The following is a 19,735-nucleotide window of genomic DNA, read 5'->3' as shown; positions in this document are numbered from 1 at the left end:
ATAAATGTTCCCGATAATCTAGAATGGTGCAACTACCCCTTCTTAGGCACCACGCTGACCCTTCCATCCTGTCTCTTGTGCATAAAATACTCCTACCTTCCCCCCTGCGAGTTGTCCAACAGGCTATTATGAGACTGATTTCAACACCCACGGCGCCAGATAATGGTTCAATGTTGTGCCCACGGTCTAATGCCAATGTAACTGCCGCCCACAAACTCCTTTGCGTCCTCGGGCGGAAATTTATTACCCCAAATCAAACGCCAAATTCCCCAACACTACCGGGTGCGCTGTGGTCTGTTTCATTCGGACTCGACATACCCTCGCTTCTCACGGTAATGGTGGGGACGGGCGTAACACATGGCTTCTACCGAGTACGCGTTAAAAGTACCAGGCTCATTCGTGAATAAGCCCTATCTAATGGTCCCACCACTCCTTTCTAGAGCCACCTGCTCACTTGGGAAGGTTGATGGGACGAGGTTCTCCTAATTCGGCTTTGGATCTTTCTCCTATTGCCGTTAGTAACGTTACTTCTTGTCTTTGAAACTTGACACGTTTAGACGCTTAATCTCTTCCCTTACCGAGAATAAATTCCCGCATGCTGTAACAGTACCAACAATCTGTATAGAAGACAAGGTGTGTCTCTCGGGACTAATATAGTCACCGTTGCTATTACCCGGTCCAGTTTTGCAATTGGTATTTATAGTCCTCAAGGGTAATGTTTATTGCCAGACCAGGGAACAATTTGGGTCATCTTATGCAAAGAGTCCCAACTTGTAAAGCTTCATTTATCCTGGGCGCATGGTGCCTGGAGTGTTTCCAGCATGGAAAGCGTGCCTTTTACAGGTGTAAGATAAATATCCCAGTCTTTGCAAGTCATTACATAAAAATAATCTTTACCGAGCTGTAAAAGTAATAAAATTATCAAGTCATCACGCTTGTGCTTCACTTGGACTTTGTCTCAAAGACTTTAGCTGTGTAGAGAATAAAGATTTTGTATTGGGCGAACGAGCACTTACCTTGAAGCCTACAAATAGAGATGAAAGTTATAAAATTTGCATGTCTCTTTGGTTGCATAATTTTCAAGGTGGATGTAGGGGTGAGAGCGATGAAGTCCTTGACACGGTTCCTCGGGCGACGAACTTTTGCCCGGCTGGCAACGCCATTCACCCGGGTAACTTACCACCAGGCATATAACCGACTCCATGGATGCCTCGCAAGTTCCCGTTTACGCTATCTAAATCGAGTACAAGTGTCGCATTGTGATGCTTATCCTCGCAATTGCATAGGGACTACTAGAAGGAGTTTGCCGCCGGTCACATCACGCGCGTTAAAAGCTAGGCGCAGATCTATCAGATGTACATACTGAGAAGCAAGCTTTTGGCTTGATTCCTTCTCCGCTCGAGGTTGGTAAACAAAATTCCATTGCCCTATATTTATACGTGACCAAACAAACAAGTGCAGAGTACCTGGATTTGCAGGTTGTATTGATTGGAATTTCAAGAAAGAAAAGAAAAGAAGAGAAGAGAAGAGAAGAGAAGATAGCTCTTCACAGCTGAATTGATCCAATATTTCTCCCGACAAGCCAGCACGAGGCAGCACACGGGTAAATCACCCTAAGTCCGGATGTTCTTGAAATTCCTCGTGATATCCGCAATAGCAGTCTCGACTGGCAATCTCTCCATTGAGCTTGCGCCATAGAAGCCATGAATTCCTGTCGTACGGCCCAAAATATACTGCGCATCGTCTGGGCTAGCGATTGGTCCCCCATGACACAATACTATAACATCGGGGTTAATGGCAACAGCCGCATCACGAATCTCCTGAATCAGAGTTACGCATTCATCCATAGTCTTCCCTGAGGTGGCACCGATTGAGCCACTCGTTGTCAAGCCCATGTGGGCGACCAATACGTCGGCTCCAGCTCGAGTCATTTTTTCACTTTCCTGCGCGTTGAAGACGTAAGGAGTCGTAAGCAGGCCCATTTTGTGAGCCATGGCAATCATGTCAACTTCTAGGTCGTAAGACATTCCCGTTTCCTCCAGATTGGCGCGAAACTGGCCGTCGATGAGTCCCACAGTAGGAAAATTCTGGACACCTGAAAAGCCCATGTCGTGTAACTGTTTCAAAAAGAAGGGCATATTCCTCAACGGGTCTGTACCACAAACACCGGCGATGACGGGAGTAAACTTGACAATTGGCAGCACTTCATTGGCCTAGTGTTTATTCTGTTAGAAATGCACAGCTTCCCTGGAGCCTCGAGACTTGAGTCTTACCATATCCAGGACGACGTCATTCGCATTTCCGTAGGGCATGAGGCCGGCTAAGGATCCTCGGCCTGCCATTCTGAAACGACCGCTATTGTATATAATAATCAAGTCGCCACCTCCTTCTTCGATGAACTTTGCTGAAAGTCCGATGCCTGCTCCAGCGCCTACTATGGGCTTGCCTTGCTGTATTTGTGACCGAAGACTGGCCAGGATCTCCCTTCTGCTTGTGGGTGGCGGCATTTTGAAGATGGGGGATCACTCTCGACTAACTGGCTTGGTCAATTTGTGTGCAATGTCTCCGTTATTTCAGTAGCATGATTGGGTTTAATGAAGATATAAAAAGTTGAAGCTCCAAATGAGTCGGAGACTCTTGAGATGACTCCAGCTTGCCTTTCTCTACACAGAACTCGTGGGCAACTGTGGGAACCTAAAGACCGGATGCACCGGTCCCCCGCATATTGTGGGGCAGTTGCGATGAGTTCGAAGCTCTTTGGCACAATGAAAGTGAAGCCTACATCGACGCCTTCAACTAACAGGATGACAGCGACTGTTGCCATTATCGGGACTTGTGACACCAAGTTGGCCGAGTTTCTATTTCTTCGTGACGAGATTAGTAAATACCCCAAGGTGAAGACTCTCCTTGTTGACGTCGGTCGCAAGCCTGTCGCCAACGATGCAGTCGACGTCTCGGTATCAGACTTGCTGTTCAAGCACATCCCAAAGGCCGAAGCCACTCACCTTTCACGCGGAAAATTTATTGAAATGGTGTCCGAGTGCACAACCAAGCTGATACAAGACATGTTCACTAATGGCTCTATTGATGGCGTCATCTCGGCAGGAGGGTCTGGCGGCACGGCCTTGGCTTCGGCCGTGATGCGGCGTGCGGTCCCTATCGGATTCCCCAAGCTCATCGTGTCAACAATTGCCAGTGGCGATACAGGTTTTATTATCGGCGAGACGGATATTACCTTGATGTATTCTGTCGTCGATATTGCTGGTCTCAATCAAGTACTCCGGGACATTTTGGCCAACGCCGCAGCCGCCATAGCTGGAGCCGCGTCTTCGTACTCGATCCGAAGAGAGCACCGACCAAGGGAATCGCCCGCCAAGAAGCGAGTCGCCATAACCATGTTTGGAGTGACAACGCCTGGAGTAGATTCCATAAGAAGTTTTTTGGAATCCCGATATCCCATCGAAACGTACGTCTTTCACGCCACGGGTCACGGTGGGATGGCCATGGAGCGCCTTATTCGCAATCGCCAAATAGATGCTGTAATCGATCTGACAACTACTGAGATCTGCGATCTAATAATGGGGGGGCAAATGTCTGCTGGAGACGAGAGACTTGATGCCGCGATAGAAGCGGGAATACCCAACATCATATCACTCGGCGCTTTGGACATGGCCAACTTCGGTCCCAAAGCCTCAGTCCCGGCCAAATACCAAGATCGGCCGCAGGTAGAGCATAACCCCCTAGTAACGCTGGTCCGATCATCCGAGAGCGACTGCAAGTCCATTGCAGAGTTTATTTGCGACAAGTTGAAAAGATTAAAAACAACCGCCTTGACTCAAGTTTGGATTCCCAAAGGTGGTGTGAGCATGCTCTCAGTTCCTGGCGGCCCCTTCTACGATGAAGCTGCGGACGCTGCCCTCTTTGACACCCTCAAGGCTAATTTAGCACACACGGGAATCAAGGTTATAGAAGATCCAGGACATGTGAATAATTTGCAATTCGCCATACATGTTGCAGAGGCTCTAGTAGAGGTGATGCAACTATCTCATTAAAATCAACCCTATGCTTCGATTGTCTTAGTAGTCATGAATACACATCAAAGCTAAGGGAAGCTAGAATGTATTAATAATACCTCTTTTTTAGCAATGTAGGTTAGGCGTTTACCTAGTCTTGTGGCCGGAGCCTTTTACAATCAAGCGTCTGGTCGAATGTTACTACTGCCACCACGGACACACAAATATACACAGGGATTCGCAACGAGCCATCTGCACCCTGCTTCGGCGCATTCCTAATTCAACGGCTTCAATCAATTAAGCAAGCGAATAAGCTAATTCGCAATCTTGTTTCCTCCCTGTATCTTAATGGCCCACCCCGGAAATATCTGTCCCTCATCTTGTCTAATATGGCTTTTATCAAGTCCCATTTGACCCTGTTTGTTCCTGTGTACCCTTACGACAAACTAACCTCATACATGTCTGCAAAGGCCCGCAAGTTGAGTTTATTGCCGGATGACCCGCATGGACTTTGGCCGCGAAAAGTCCAGATCTTCCCCATTCAGGGCTCTTACCTTGGTCAACTCCCAGTTCTGAATAAATCCGGTAAACGTTGCGAGGCGTTTATGCGAGAGATTATTAGAATCCGATAGTATGACTGCGGTTCCTGGCGCGGCTTCAACCTGGACATCATGCGCGTAGATCCAGGGAGGCAGTGAGTCACTCGACTGCTGCTCGGGAGGCAAACAATACCTTGCGCTAGTTATCAGGCTGGTGATGCAACCGACCGGGGTTGTATTCTTCACCACGCGCATCGAGTGTGGCCGCGAGAAGTTGAGGTACTTCCCGCTGGCTGCCTTGGCTGACTTGAGCCTGTTGTTCTCGACCGTCCCGACAAAAGTTGCGATCCTCTTATACGAAAGATTGTCAAAGTCTGATAGCTGCACTGCCGTACCTGGCGCAGCATCCACGTAGACCTCATGCTCGTATATCCACCGAGGCAGAGAATACCCAGACGTGTTGCCGGCAGACAAGCAATACCGCGCGCTTGTCTGCAAGCTAACAATGCATCCTTGGGGCTTCTCGGCGGACAAAAATCGCGCCTCCGGGTAGATGGACTTGATCCAGTCAGCGTATTTTGACACACGCGCGCCAGTCGATTTGGTCGCGTGGCCACCATTGGTTGTCGCGATAATGACTGGCTTGCCATCGCGGATCTGCCACCAAGCAGAACCACTGTCGCCTGGGGCCGTTCGCGCCCAGAATGGTGATGGCCCTGCGGGTTTATAACTCGCACCGATTCCATGTTCAAGTTCGAAAATGCTGTCGATACGGCTGCGCCCGTACAGCCGCCGCTCGCCGCGCGATGGTTTGTACGCGCCGCTGCCATCCAAGCCAACGCCCCAGCTTCCGTAACCAACAAAGATGACATCTTTACCTTCCTCGTCTAGTGCATCGTTTAGGATTGGCCGATCTACCGGCCTGCCAGCCTCATCGACCACCGGGTTGCGTGCGGGCAACTTGAGGATTGCAATATCGGTAGATGCGCCGCCCATACCCTTTGGCTTTTTGACCCGTTGCGGCGGTACATACACAGTACCTTTGCCTGATGCGATGACTCGCCCTCCAGGTGCGGCAAAGGTCTTACTTGTGGCCGTTTCAGTGCCTCGATAATTGACGCAATGTGCCGCAGTAAGCACAAAACTCCAACCGTCTTTCTCACCAAGCCATGTTGCGGTGCAGCCACCCATACGGCCAACAACAAGCCAAGGTGTTTCGTAGCTAGATGCACGTAATTCTTCGTTGTGTGTCTTGATACTAGTCGCCACGTTCTTGACATCGCCGCCATGCCGCTCAAAGGTCGCCTTGTCAATGACAAGAGGGTGAGCTAACGACCATGCCGTCATAGTGGCCAGGCCAAGGCTCCAGATTGTGGCCTTCATTTTCTTATTTGAAATAAAATTGAAAAATGAGATATATATCTCGCAGCTTGTACAGAACTAATATGTTGTTCTGGGGAAGCTGTGATGTATATATATGCATATAGATGTATTTGCTGCAATTTTTACAAGCTACGTATATTATTAAGTGATACAATGAATTTACTATGTGGCCTCAAGTTAAAAGTAAGATAGCAATACAAAGTCTCTTATTAGGAGCGTATTCCCTGCCTAAACCTACTATGAAATTGTATATCATCTCGGAAATTGCATTTAATATTTCTGTATTACCTATAATAGTCGTGTTTTATACAGCGGAAAGACTTGTGGAGATTAGTACTTCGGCTTTAGTGGCTAATGGGGTAAGAATACATAAATGGTACCTAAAGCTTCCGTACAAATGGGCCTATAATACATATATTAAGACCTTTATACTCCGGGCAGGACCTTTTGTTTATCCGCGTAGCTAATCACTTGACTTCTGGGACTCTGGCAAGCCCACCCTCCATCTCGTAGTCGAAGAGATATTGAAAATCCGCCTCGCGTAACACGAGGTGTTCGCGAGCATGGACAATACTATTGATATTAATGGCTTGGCATTATGCCACGTTTATTTCATTAGCCAAATTCTATATTGCTGGGTTTATTTAACTTATAGATTGCTATATTGTAGCTTAACTATAGTCAATTCTATTGGCCTCGCGCACGCTTAGTCTGTGTCAATCATGCGACATATACGTAATATGGAAAATACAGTGGCTCCCAATCATACGCAGGCTAGATTATCACACGAAGAGCACGTCGCTACACTGGATACACGGTGTTTGACTAACATGCAGGAAACATGCATTATGCTAACCCTCTGCAGATACATATGCATAAGGATTTGCCTTGGCCATAATATAATACCTAATAGTTACATGTTCTCGGAAGGCGTCAATATCTATAGCGGCAGAAGAACAATTAGTCACACTGCAAAAGGTCCGCTACTATATGCAGCTAACATTTTTCTCTTTAGAGCTATCCACGCGACAAATATAGACAGTTAGTCTATATTTTTCTACGCCAGATTCAACTGACTAATATTAATTTATAGCATTAAATTGAGGCAGAGATACCGTACGCCTAGAAGGGAAAGTATTCTATTGTATGTTTAGAACTGGCTCCAACTAACCAACATGTGTTCACCGCTATGCTATATTGACACAAGGACAAGATTTACAGTGCGAACGGATCTTCTCTGGTTTTTGTAGCTCCACCGTATTCTAACGAATACAGGATGAATTAAGCGCCGCTCGTGCAGGATCTCATTGAAGCCTGAGCTTTCAGGGTGATAGATATATCTTGCGTCACGCCCCGTCACCCGAGTGGTTCTCTAGACGAGTAATCTTGTAAAGCATTTTTTAATAGGTTTAGCGATACGCGTCATCTGAGCGCTACATTTGTTAAGCCTTAATTAATTCCCAAGTACCCATACACCGCGACTATCTCTATATTCGACGTGTCACTTCCACACTAACTTAGGTGGGCATATTGTGACTTCTCCCTGTATTATATCACTAGCGGTATTGTAATCTTGGGTGCCTCAAAGCAGATTGATTAACTAGCACGTGGCAAGAGGGGTGGGAGCAGCTTGTGGTCATACTTGGGGGAGCTGGTTCCAATTCTAGCCTAACCATTTTAACTTTGTGTCTAATTAATATTACTGTTAAAGTGTGCATCTTTTCCAGGCCTGAGCCGAAATTTTACTAAAGAAAAGCCCCGTCTCCCGTACACGACTGCTAGTCGCGACAGAATCCTGCCACACTCTTCGTTATATGTATTACTTGGCTAATGTGTTTCATATTTTGCCTTACGTGGGTATACAATTCACTGTCTCATTGTATTTCAACCCCCAATACTTGAACCTTATAAAGAGCGAATCCCCATTACCGTTACATGGGATCCATGTAGAGTGATTTATGCTTCTCCTGTATTACCAGTTAATCTCTTTGCGAAAAGGTGGAATATATTGACTGTAAAGAAGCGTGTAGCAAAGGCATTCTCACCCACCTACACTTTTCTAACAAATTTAAGACTCAATCCTAATAAAACTAATGGCTCTTCCATTCAACTTGTCCATTGCCAACTCAGCAGTCTGGATACTAACTTGTCATCTACTGGATGGATTTATCGCCTGGTAAAACACAACTATTGTCTTGTTGTCTTGTTATTCGTCCACGTCACTCATGAAAAACTCTGAACTAGACCCCGTGCCAAACCATTAAATCTGCTGCCTAGGTCCATTTGTCGTCGATTACTTATACGCTATTGAGCCTAACCCTTAATTTAACGACAGACTTTCCGCAAAACTTGGGGACTAGGGACTTCAAGTTAAGTACAAACCTTCAACGTCTACTATTCAAAATAATGTTACATTGAGAATGGGGGAGTTGTCAAAGGGCAATATAAAGACCATGCTAGGCACCCGATTCGTAAGCGTAATGAGCGATTTGCAGAGACTTGGAAGAGATTCATATATGTAACTAAAGCCAGGGCCTTAAGTTCGTGTTAGGAGCATGAAAGCATAAAACGTATTTTTGGGAGCAGCCTGTCAACCCCATCTCCGAGGCTCCTTTTCTCTACACTTAGTTTCGAAGCATCTTATTTATAATACATTCCAATACATGCAATGCCTTCAGTTCCACCCGGAGGTCTCCTTCTCGTCACAGGCGCCAATGGCTATGTTGCTAGCGTTGCTACCCAAGTTTTCTTGCAGCGCGGGTACCGAGTTCGTGGCACTGTTCGCTCCGTCGCATCAAATATCTGGATGAAAGCGTACTTCTGACCCAAATTCGAACTAGTTGAGGTTCCGGACATTCATTCTCCAGGTGCCTTCGATGAGACTCTGAAAGGGGTGGATGGCGTTGCTCACACAGCCATGAACATGGATATCAATCCAGAAAACCAAAACGTTATCGACGAAACTATCCCGTCCAACATATTATTGCTAGAGACAGCAGCAAAGGAACCTACGGTTAAGAGTGTTGTGGTTGCGTCGTCCCTTGCTGCATGCGTAGTTCCCACAACTGGCGTGCCGTACAGAATCGACGCATCTTCCTGGAATACTGCAGCCATTGAATAAACAACCAAACCATGGGATGGCAAGGGAAACCCCCGTTGGCATGGATTCATGCTCTACAGCGCCTCTAAGGCGCGTGGCGAGCAGGAAGCTTTTACATAGATGCACAAAAACAAGCCACCCTTCTCATTCAATACGGTGCCTAATGTAAACTTCGGCATAGCCATTTCTTCGGAGAACATAGGCTATCGTAGCAGCTCTGCCGTTATCGATGCCGTTGTTAAGGGCTATCCTGCTGCACCGTCAATTTTTCCTCCACAGTAGTACGTTGATATTAAGGATACAGCACCGTTGCACCTAGGAGAGTTGACACTCGATGATGTGAGTGACAAGCGTCTATTTGCATTTGCAGTGAAATACTCACGGGTGCAGATCCTTGAAATCATACACAGGCGAGACCCCGAAAAGATTAAGCTAAAATCAGCACTGAGTGAATGAGGAAGCCGTGGATGCTGGCGAAGTGGATAATAAGCTCAGTGTTCAGATTCTAGAGAAGATGGGCCAGAAGCATGGGTTTACCTCGTTGGAGCATACACTTATCAAGGCCGTGAATACTTTTATCGAGCACCAGCCCAAGAATGTTCCCAGGACAAGGATAGATCTTTACTAGACTCTCTGTCGAATGGGTCAACTAAGACTGAGTATAAGGAAGTTACTTTGATAATAGATTATACTATATATAAGAATCTACGGCTTAATTTAATATTTGCAGAAGACGTGTATAGTAATCTCTTTAAACTTAGTACGTTATAATGTATTAGTCTTTTGCATATTAAAACTTATTTAAAGCCTTAATAAGCTAAGTTATTAAATACAGTCTTACTACCAATGCCTTATCTCCTATTCACAACCTTCACTATACTAAGAGAGTAGCGAAATTTACTTTAAATATACGCATAGATAAAATCTAGCCAGCTAAAAAATACCTTTATTAAGAGCCTGATTTAGACAAGGCCCTTAAATTCGCATCAATCTTCACCTAACAGCTAGAAAAGCTGGTTGAGTCATATATTAAGGCGAAGTTGGAGGACTAATATCTCGAGACGGTATTTGTGGACCTATTCCAGGCGAGCTTAGTGGACTGATATTAGGCCATTCTTCTTTTATTCTCGCTTGTTCCTTTATTCCTTCATTTAGGCGTGTATTGAAGTTGGTTGGGGGGATAAGATTCATGTAGAGGCATGGCTGGTTGTGCAGGTAATCCGCTAACTCCTCTCCGCGTTCTTTGTAAGTGCCTTTTGGCACTTCTGGCTGCATACTAACTGTTGCCGCACTTCTTTGCGAAAATGATTGTTAATTAGCACTAGAATGATGAATGTTTCTCTATATTTAGAACAGAAAAGCAAAACATACTCTAATCTTACAACAGGTCGTAGTTGCCGAGTTTCGTAATCTTCGGTATGGCTAGAGCTGTCCTTACTGCAACTACTACCCATTTTTTGGACGTTGTACGTTAGGTAGGAATAATAGGTAAGATGTATATGAGATAGTGCTATGAGTCGTTATTATTTAAATTTTTACACCCCGAGGCACTATATTTCATTTTATATCCCACCACGGCTAAAACCATGGGGCCTTCCTATTAGCTAGGCATAAAGGTATTATGGGACCTAAGACCAGAGAGCAAACTACTCAAAGGGAAACAAAAGACAAGGCACTAGAATCATTCCTAGGGGCGCTTAGAGGTTCTTAGTCAAACAGACCGTGACTTTTTAGGAGCTGTTAATGGAATATAAGGGAATCGCTTGGAAATTAGAGCCTCTTTTTTTTTGTCGCGACAGGAGCCTTAGAACTCTGAAATTTCCAGTCCTTTGTTTCTAGAGCCCTGAATTATTTTATGGCTAGGGTTGCACTTCTTTGTCGTCAAAAACAAAGCCCTAGGCGCCCAACGCGGAAAACAATCGTATCAAAGACGTTTGAGCAGTATTACGGTAATCCAATCACGGGAGACTGCAAAGGGAGAAGTTGGATAAAAGGTTTACGGATGCAGATTCACTGAGCACAAAGAATATCGCTGTGAAGGAAGCAGCTAAATGACATTCCAGAGTTTCTGGAGTTTGTCTGCACAATGGACTGAGAAGAGAAATGGGAGGCACAATAGATAGTTTGGTGAGCTACCACGATATATTTCCGCAGAAGGGGCCGACGGACCATTACTGCCATTTCGAAGATAGCCGGCCAGCGCTTGTGGCGATTGGCAACTAAGCGCCCATGTCTAAGTTCATGGCTTCCATGGTACACGTGAGTTGCTGCTTATGTACTTCAATGGAACTACAATAAAATTTTAACCGTTTATTAAGGTCCTACTCGTCGAGATTCACTTTAAATCAGAAGGGGCGCACGAGGCAGTGGGCGGGATCATTCGTTGCACAATAGGAGGATCTACATCTGCGGACTGACATCCAACTCCCGACAATGTCGCCGGAATCTGGGGTCAATGCGGCAGCAGAGCCCGGACTGGTCCAACGGGTTATGCCGAGGGTCTTATCTGCCAGCACCAGGGTGCTTAGTACTCTCAATGCCTGCGTGTGTGGCTTAAGCTCTAGCGGTGCCCCAGAAGCATAACTAACAAATCAACCAGGGAAGAAAAAGAAAAATTCTTTTCCTTTACTCGATACTATTTGTAACCTTTTATTCACTTGAATAATTTCGCTTCTACGCAACAAGAGTACACAGTCGTGTTAATGCGTGTTATCGCACCGTGATTCCATCAAGTTGCGCGCTACGTGCCTGCAATGTTAAAACGCTTTGGGAGGTTTATTGTAATTGTAGAGCTCAGAGTCTCCGGGTTTAAAGTATAAGGCAAGGGCCTAAATTCAACCAGTAAATATACCAAAAAATGTATTTATTGAAAAAGCATTCCTCGGTCTAAACTTGACCTCTTAATGACGTTCGAGTTGGGCGCCACGGTGTACTCTTGATAATAGTTTGGTCAATGCTGAATTGAGGTGCAGCACGCCGAAGTACCCCTCTCGTTTATGAATTGGAAGGGGGGGTCCTCTTCAATACCAATGGCACTTGGTTGCTGTCCTCACCATCCGTCACGTTCCACTGTAGCAAATAAACATCGTCTATAGCAGTTGGAACAGCAGACCAAAGAGACTCCCATTTCCCATCACTAGTCAATAATAATATGACGTTCCCATAAAAGCGAAAGCCCGAGGTAATTGTGTTAGAGGTGTCGTTTACCGCTGTTACAAAACCAACTTGATTAGATGACGACTCGGGTCCCGGAATAGCAAATTCGCGGTTCGACCACGTCGGAGGATCAATCGAATTTACAGGACGAGTAGTATTAGGATTCCCAATCCAAGATCCGTTTTTGACCCCTGTATGAGCAGGAGTTACTAGAATAATGTGAGTTACGGGCTTTCTGTGAAACTAGCAACGAGACAACGTACTTATAACTGGAGCAGCCTGTGACTGATTCGTACTTTGGTAGTCACCAATAAAGGCATTACCTACATATTGAGTCAATTCAAGCATATCAGCGGAGGGTAGTTACTATTTACCACCGGAGGAGAAAATTGAAAGGCCACCAATGCCAGGACCGTAGGCATACATCTGAAATGGCTGTGTAGAGCCTCGTCTGCTGATCATTTCCCCTTTTGTATTGCATAGAAACAAAATGGTAATCGAGGCCAAAACATACGGTGAGATCATGATGGAAAGGAATTCAAGAATAACGTGGCTAACAGAACTTCTTGACAGGTGTGGATGAAATGAATGCAATGGCTCCAGATAACATTGCTTGATTTGAGGCAGATAGTTCTTACACTTTTATATCCGAGTAAGAAGCCTCTTCCTTACTTAGGTAAGCGGCAAGTCAAACCCGGCTTGCCGTGTCCGTGTCCACAATGTCTCAAATCGCTGACGCGGCAAGTCATCACGTAGCAGACCGGCATCTTTTCTTGTCAGCCAATCTAAAAGCTGTTGGCTTAGCTTGACATTTTGCTACTACTTGTAAGCTTTCTACCATAGTCACAGAGCTATGCTGGGCATTGACCTTCTATTGTAGCTATAAATAGCGTTTGGTCTCGGGGAGTGGCTCTAATGCACAATCGTACGCGTAATGAACAGGCTATCCACCGGGATGTGGGCGTCTAAGTTACAACTTATACAAGTAAAAAACTCCATAGTACCAACTAGTAGGTTTTTAATTTAATAGAAGTTTAATTATGAGTAGTTGCAAGGCTCTGGTCGTCATGTTATTAACTAGTTACGCGGCCTAGGCTTACGCGGCCCTAGAAGAAATGTCAGGATGCTCCTCGGCAGTGATTGAGGTTCAGGATAGCAGAAATAAAGGTTTTTTTATATGGACTAGCCTAGTCTCTAAGATAAGTTACTGCGGATAGAAGCCGTACCACCGAACCATTGTTCATAGCAAAGATAAATTTGCCTCTCGTCCCTAATCTTTCTATGCATTCAACATCTTTATCGGAATCTTTAACAATGAGTGAATATTTGGTTCTTTTGCTAGGAATCGCCGCCAAAGTCATTTCGGCGGCGGCTTGTACCGGAAACAGTGCAACTAACCGCACGCAGTGGTGTGACTACTCTGTGGCAACCGACTATTCCACCACTGTTGTTGATACTTCAGTCACTAGAGAGTACTGGCTAGAGTTAACAGATGTTTCTGTAGATCCTGACGGCTTCTCTCGATCTGCTATAGCCGTCAATGGCAGTATTCCTGGACCAACCTTGTTTGCGGATTGGGGTGACACTGTGGTTGTGCATGTTACCAACTCTCTAACGACCTCCCTTAACGGTACGAGTATTCACTTTCACGGTATACGTCAAAACTACACCAATGAAAATGACGGAGTTGTATCTATTACACAATGCCCACTTGCCGTTAACCAATCGACCACTTACACTTGGAAAGCCACCCAGTATGGCACGTCTTGGTATCACTCACATATTGGCCTCCAGACCTGGGAAGGAGTTTTTGGGGGCATTATTATTAATGGACCTGCAAGTTCAAATTACGATGAAGATCTCGGGATGGTCTTCCTAAACGACTGGGATCATCAAACAGTGGATGAGTTGTACTCTGTGGCCCAAACGGCCGGACCACCCACGCTCGACAACGGCCTGATCAACGGCACTAATGTCTACGGATCTGACGGAAGCTCTTCCCAAACAGGGACTCGTTTCAATGTATCGTTTACATCAGGAAAATCTTACCGTCTGCGACTCCTAAATGCGGCAATTGATACACACTGGAAGTTTTCCATTGATAATCACACGATGACGGTGATTGCGTCAGATCTCGTACCAATTCAGCCCTTCACAGCCACAGTGTTGAATATAGGAATCGGTGAGTAAGCCATGTTTGTGTCGCTATATATACCGCACAAGCCCAACTATATAACAGATATTCAAAGAATGAAGTTAATGGAAAGGAATCATTTTGTAGCCCAGCGATACGATGTCATCGTGACCGCTGACCAAGCATCCACAGCCGACAACTTCTGGATGCGTGCGATTCCCCAGGCCGCCTGTTCTGAAAACGAAAGTTCCAACAACATCCGAGGTATTGTATACTACGGCGACAGCGCTGGAACCCCCACGACAACGGGATACAATTATACAGACAGCTGCGACGACGAAACAGCCAACCTGATACCCTATGTTAGCAAGTCAGTGTCCAATGCAAATTGGAATGATCTGGAGCTGGCAACAGTAGGCACCAACAGTGCTGGACTGTTCAAATGGTATCTCAACAGTACAACGATGCTCGTCAACTGGGCGAAGCCGACTTTGCAGTCAGTTTTGAGTGGCACAACAAGCTATGACAATGACACTGCCGTCATACAGCTTAGCGACGCAGACCAGTGGATATATCTCGTAATAGAGACAGCGCTTGCAGTACCTCACCCAATTCATCTACATGGACACGACTTTTTCGTCCTCGCACAAGGGTCAGGCACGTATTCCTCTAGCACCGTTACGCTAAACACAGACAATCCTGCACGGCGTGATACGGCTTTGCTGCCTGCGTCGGGATATCTTGTGCTAGCATGGCAGACAGACAACCCGGGGGTGTGGTTAATGCATTGTCACATTGGCTGGCACACTTCTGAGGGATTTGCGTTGCAGTTTATTGAGAGACAAGGCGAAATCGGGGGCATCACAAACTCAACTTACGTGGACAATGTGTGCGCAAATTGGAATACGTACCAAGGAACCGCACTTATCGAGCAAGAGGATTCAGGCGTCTAGCTGTAGCACCACATTCAATTCTTTTCTCTTTTACAAAAACTCAACTCGAGACTGACCGGCAGGGCACGCAATTCTGGACGAGGTTGGGCTTTACTATCTTTCCTCAATTTGTCTTTATAATTAATAGTATTCATGCTCTACTAGCACTGTATCAGCCAGTATCACATTTGAAGCATAGAAAAGGGTTATGCAGATCGAGTAGGTAGCCACATGGCCATTGCTATGAGGCTTTCCCGATCTACACTTTCTCAAGACACTACATTACTATACCAAACCCATCCGCTCCAAATGCGTGGAGGGGAGCCACTGTATGTATTAATAGCACATCATCCAAAGCCTTTGTCTCAGTCCCAACTGAGTGAGGTCCGAGCCAAACACACCATGGCTCAATATGAAGTCTTCAAGCTCTCTGTGATGGGCTTGACACGATCCGCCTTGGCATCTTTGTCTTCGAGCAGATGAGCGTCACTCTCGGCAGAATTCTGGAAGCCGGCCTTCCAAGTCGGTACGAGAGTGGCCAATGTGGCATTAATAGGCGTTCGCCTCCTACGCCAAGGTGTTAGAATGGCTGGGTTGCTAGCAGAGTGACTAGAGAGATGTGGCAGAGAGCCTCGCTACGAGTGAGCTGTTTGGCAGGGTTCAATGTTGTCAATACTTGTATTATATTAATCTCTGAACCTCTCACTATACAATATAACCCCTGAATTTTAGCTAGGTGTGACACAGCAGGGTGGGGTTATCGGTTAAGTTATGGACTAATAATTACTTTTAAAATACTACGCCACCCCTTGCACGTTAGAGCTGTGGGTGCAAGGGGTACGATCATCCGAAGGCTGGGAGTCCTTGGGCCAAGCAACTATTAAGCCATTACATTTAGCTAGCTATCTAGTTATGCAGAGCCGTGGTCTGACCTATATGGATTCCGTGTAAGGACCTGTCGTCTTCTATGCCGCTCATCCCTCATCTTCATCTTCATACCCTCTGGTGGAGACTCGTAAAACAGGTGACCACGATCAAAGGGCGCATCCAGCATCAAGCCCTGGAGCGTTTTTACGCGAGAGACAGCTACGTAGCTTAAACCAGTCTGAAAGTCCCGACAGGAGAGATCTGTCACGATGACATCTTCAGTGATGCTCTGCGACTTGTGAACCGTAATGGCGTAGCATACGATCAGGGGAAACTGCGTGCGAGTGCAGAGAGTGCTTCCGATGAGGAAGTCCCTGTCTACTGGGAGAATCGGGACAATCTTTCTGCCATCAGCGGTGGTCAGGAACACAGGTCCACTGTACTTGTCAAACTCCATCATGATAACACAGGGAGGGTCTTGGACTGGGTCAGCCCCCGGTGCCCAGCCGATATCGTAAACGGTACCGCGAGCGCCGTTGCAGAGACCAACTGGCTGCCAAAGGTTAGATGTCAGCATCAGACGGGCGCCAATGCATATAGGGATCTGCTTCGCAAGGTTGCCCGCCTTGTCATCAGGCGCCGCAGCCGCGCCAAGGCCGACATTCTTAGCCTTGACCTGAATGACTGGCCGGCCGAGGCGGTCGAGGTGGTAGTGGTTATATTCGTTCACCCTATCTTTCGTGGCGTATACTCGCAAGGCGTTGGCGAACCTGGCGACCTCCAGATCATCTAGCTTCGCCTGTACTCGACCGGAAAGGAGTTTCCAGGACTCGACTGACAGTTGGAGGAGCCGCAATTCCTCGAGAGCTGTGCGAAACGCCTTCTGATCGTCGCCCCGTTGCCGTTGGACAACCTTCAAGAAGACTGATTTATCGAAGCGTCTATATGCGTTCCTGCCTTTGATCTCCACTCCCTGCACCTCTTTATCGTAATAGAGCGGCTTCTGTAGCACGGGTGGAAGCTGGAAGAAGTCGCCAACCAGAAGGATGTTAAGACTACCAAAGAACTCCTCATTCCTACTCGGGAACGCCTCGCGCAGGCGGTCATCGATCCAAGAAAGCTGTCGCAGTCCCAGCATGCTCTTCTCATCGATGATCAGGTAGTTGATGTCCTTCAGCTTCTTCTGGAGCTGGGCCATGTCAGTGGGCGAGAGGGGCTTGAAGTCCTTGTTGATTGGAAGGTGTAACAGGGAGTGCAAAGTAGTGCCCGATATCTGATTTCCCGCGACGCCAGTGGGCGCGGCACGCCAAACAGGTGTCCCTCTCCCGGCAGCAGCGGCTTGGAGGTGCGCGGAGAGCAAATTAATGAGGTATGACTTCCCGGTACCACCTCCACCATCCACATGGAGCAGCAACTGAGAGGGTTCCTGATTCAGGAAGTGGTCCATCACGGTATCGTATACTAAGCGCTGATCCCGGTTTAGGGAATCTCGAGCTTCCAAGGGCTGATGATCCACATCAAGGTCAAGGCGGTTTGCCGCCTTGCGTTGCTTCCAGTAGTCGCCCTTGAGAATACCGTCATCAGTATACCGTCCAACGTGAGGGGTCCAATCATAATTGATGTCGATGTCTCGGCGGCCGAGCATGTCGATATCCTCTTCCTCCAGCGGGCGGTCGGGAAGCATGCGGGCGAGTTCATGCCAGTCTTCATCCACAATGGGCTCTTCATGGACCTCAAGCTCAAATTCGTCGTCCTCAGCCCTCAATTCATTTGTATCTGGCTCCCCATAATGATCGTCCGCATGGGTGTCACGGTGCTGCTCTCTGCAAAACCTGTACGCAGCCGCGAAGGAATCGAACCGCTGCCCGCCCACGGTGAGCAACTCCTCTGGAGAGCGATGCGGATGAGCCATCATCAATTTAACACGGCAGAAGTCACCAAACTGGGGAGATGCCTCCACGGACCTGTATCGAGGAAAGTAAGACAGGACTCTCTTCTTCGCGTTGGCAGCGAGTCTCCTCCACGTCTTGAGATTATACGATTGCAGGTACTCGAGGTAAGTTGCATCCTCGTGCTGGTCATTTCTCTCGAGATACCTCCTGTAGCTGCCGACGGTCTCGTTGACATCTTCATCCACGCGATACGAACGTGCATGTTGCTCCAAAGGACGGCAGTCGACAGAGACCACCATCCGCGTGCCTTCCTGCAGAGGAATGTTAAGGAGAAGATGGGAAATCTCCTGCGCCGAGTAATCTCTCTCGGCAATCAGCTTATTCATCAGGCGAGAGGAGAAGGATAATAGCGGCTGAAGGTGTGCCGTGTGCGGCAAAACCTGGTCTGCAAGCTTACAGTAAGGCTCAGTCTTCTTCTCAGATTTGCTGCAATACTTGGCAGCGTACGTAATAACCGCCTGTAGGCTGGTGCAAGGAGATATGTCGATATTGGCTAGCCAGCCTAGTATAATGGCGGGATTGAAGTGATTCATGAGGTTGTCATTCCGCGCCGCCTCGAAGACATAGTACGACTTGCCTTCCTTCCTGATCACTGCGGCCAGCTCCCGCAAGGCACGAGGAAAGTCAAAACGACACTCCCGCTCTGGATTGGCCGCATTGGCCGCCTCGATATCTGCAGCAGCGCCTTCCATATCCCTCGCCAGATCAACGGTTCTCTTCCTTACGCGTAAGCAGTATGTGGTATTGCATCTGTGGCGCTGGCAGCGGTTGACGATTTGTGAGAGACGCAGGAATGTCAGTTCTGTACTCAGTGGATCTACGCTCAGGGGGTTACCCTCACCCTGGGGCATAGTCCTAGTCGGCTCAGGATTAATGGCAGTGATGTGGAATCCCCACGTGCGTGCAAAAACATCACGAGCGGCTTCATCCACCATGTCGACTCTTGGGCAATTCTCCATCCAGTACAGGCCATGGTTGTGCGGACTGCCACGCCCTTGCCATTCATACCGATCCCAGTAATCCGTAATGTTGAACTTCTTGCTTAACACGATATCTCGAAAGAAACAGTATCGGCGGTAGAAATGGAAAGCAGCAATGTGAGGATTCTGACGCAAAAGTTGGCGCGAGAGACCCATCCTCTCGGACTCGGACGCAGCCAGCCATTCATCATATCGGGGCATGTGCTGGTAGAGACTCCGCCAGTGTAAATCTGCCGGGCTGAATGTGATGAATGCACCAGGACATCCAAGGTTGTAGGCATAGGCCTCGAGGTCCTGCCTCTTCCTGTTCCAGAAGGGGCGCGTGCCGCGAATAGGTACCGCATGTCTTGTGATTGAGTTGATTAGCACCTGCGCCTCAGGGTCCTCGCTGTGCTCCAGTGCCTGAACAAGCTGCTCCCGTGTGAGCGGTTCATGACTACCATCGTGTTGCTTCACGAAGAATTTGGACCGTGCACGGGCCTGTGACCGCATCAGAGTATTGAAGGCGACGAAGCGGAAGGTCGGGTGGCGTGCAAAACGCCCGTCATGCCAGCGCATCGCGTGCTCGATGTAGTCCTTGTAGTCGATTGACCGTAGCCGAGGCTCAACAAAGTCGGCTCTCCCGTCAGGAAAGAGGCAGGGAAAAGCTAAGGAGAGTAGGGCATGAGAGCGATTGAAC

The 19,735-nt window shown here is 47.4% G+C and overlaps 4 protein-coding genes across 4 annotated transcripts; 2 read left to right on the top strand and 2 right to left on the bottom strand.

The window, feature by feature from the left end:
- Positions 1-1,310: 1,310 nt before the first annotated feature.
- TM1_2 (ToMV susceptible protein tm-1(GCR26)) lies at positions 1,311-2,653 on the bottom strand. The gene is made up of 2 exons (XM_007816640.2): positions 2,274-2,653; positions 1,311-2,213 (listed from the first exon to the last, which is right to left on the bottom strand). The coding sequence occupies exons 1-2, from the start codon at positions 2,505-2,507 to the stop codon at positions 1,614-1,616; spliced, it is 834 nt and encodes a 277-aa protein (XP_007814831.2). The 5' UTR covers positions 2,508-2,653; the 3' UTR covers positions 1,311-1,613.
- A 112-nt stretch (positions 2,654-2,765) lies between these two features.
- Positions 2,766-4,248, top strand: J3458_021138 (uncharacterized protein; the record flags this gene model as incomplete). Its single annotated transcript, XM_007816639.2, has 1 exon — positions 2,766-4,248. The coding sequence occupies one exon, from the start codon at positions 2,766-2,768 to the stop codon at positions 4,050-4,052; it is 1,287 nt and encodes a 428-aa protein (XP_007814830.2). The 3' UTR covers positions 4,053-4,248.
- A 250-nt stretch (positions 4,249-4,498) lies between these two features.
- J3458_021137 (uncharacterized protein) lies at positions 4,499-5,899 on the bottom strand (the record flags this gene model as incomplete). Its single annotated transcript, XM_066122418.1, has 1 exon — positions 4,499-5,899. One exon carries the CDS (start codon positions 5,897-5,899, stop codon positions 4,499-4,501), a length of 1,401 nt encoding a protein of 466 aa, XP_065972672.1.
- Positions 5,900-13,505: 7,606 nt separating this feature from the next.
- J3458_021136 (uncharacterized protein) lies at positions 13,506-15,278 on the top strand (the record flags this gene model as incomplete). The annotated part of the gene is made up of 2 exons (XM_007816636.2): positions 13,506-14,373; positions 14,473-15,278. 2 exons carry the CDS (start codon positions 13,506-13,508, stop codon positions 15,276-15,278), a joined length of 1,674 nt encoding a protein of 557 aa, XP_007814827.2.
- Between the last annotated feature and the right edge of the window lie 4,457 nt (positions 15,279-19,735).

This window comes from Metarhizium acridum (assembly GCF_019434415.1).
Source record: "Metarhizium acridum strain ARSEF 324 chromosome Unknown scaffold_577, whole genome shotgun sequence".
Lineage (NCBI taxonomy): Eukaryota > Fungi > Ascomycota > Sordariomycetes > Hypocreales > Clavicipitaceae > Metarhizium > Metarhizium acridum.
The sequence above is the reverse complement of the archived record's forward strand: the minus strand, read 5'-3'. Positions and strand labels throughout refer to the sequence as shown.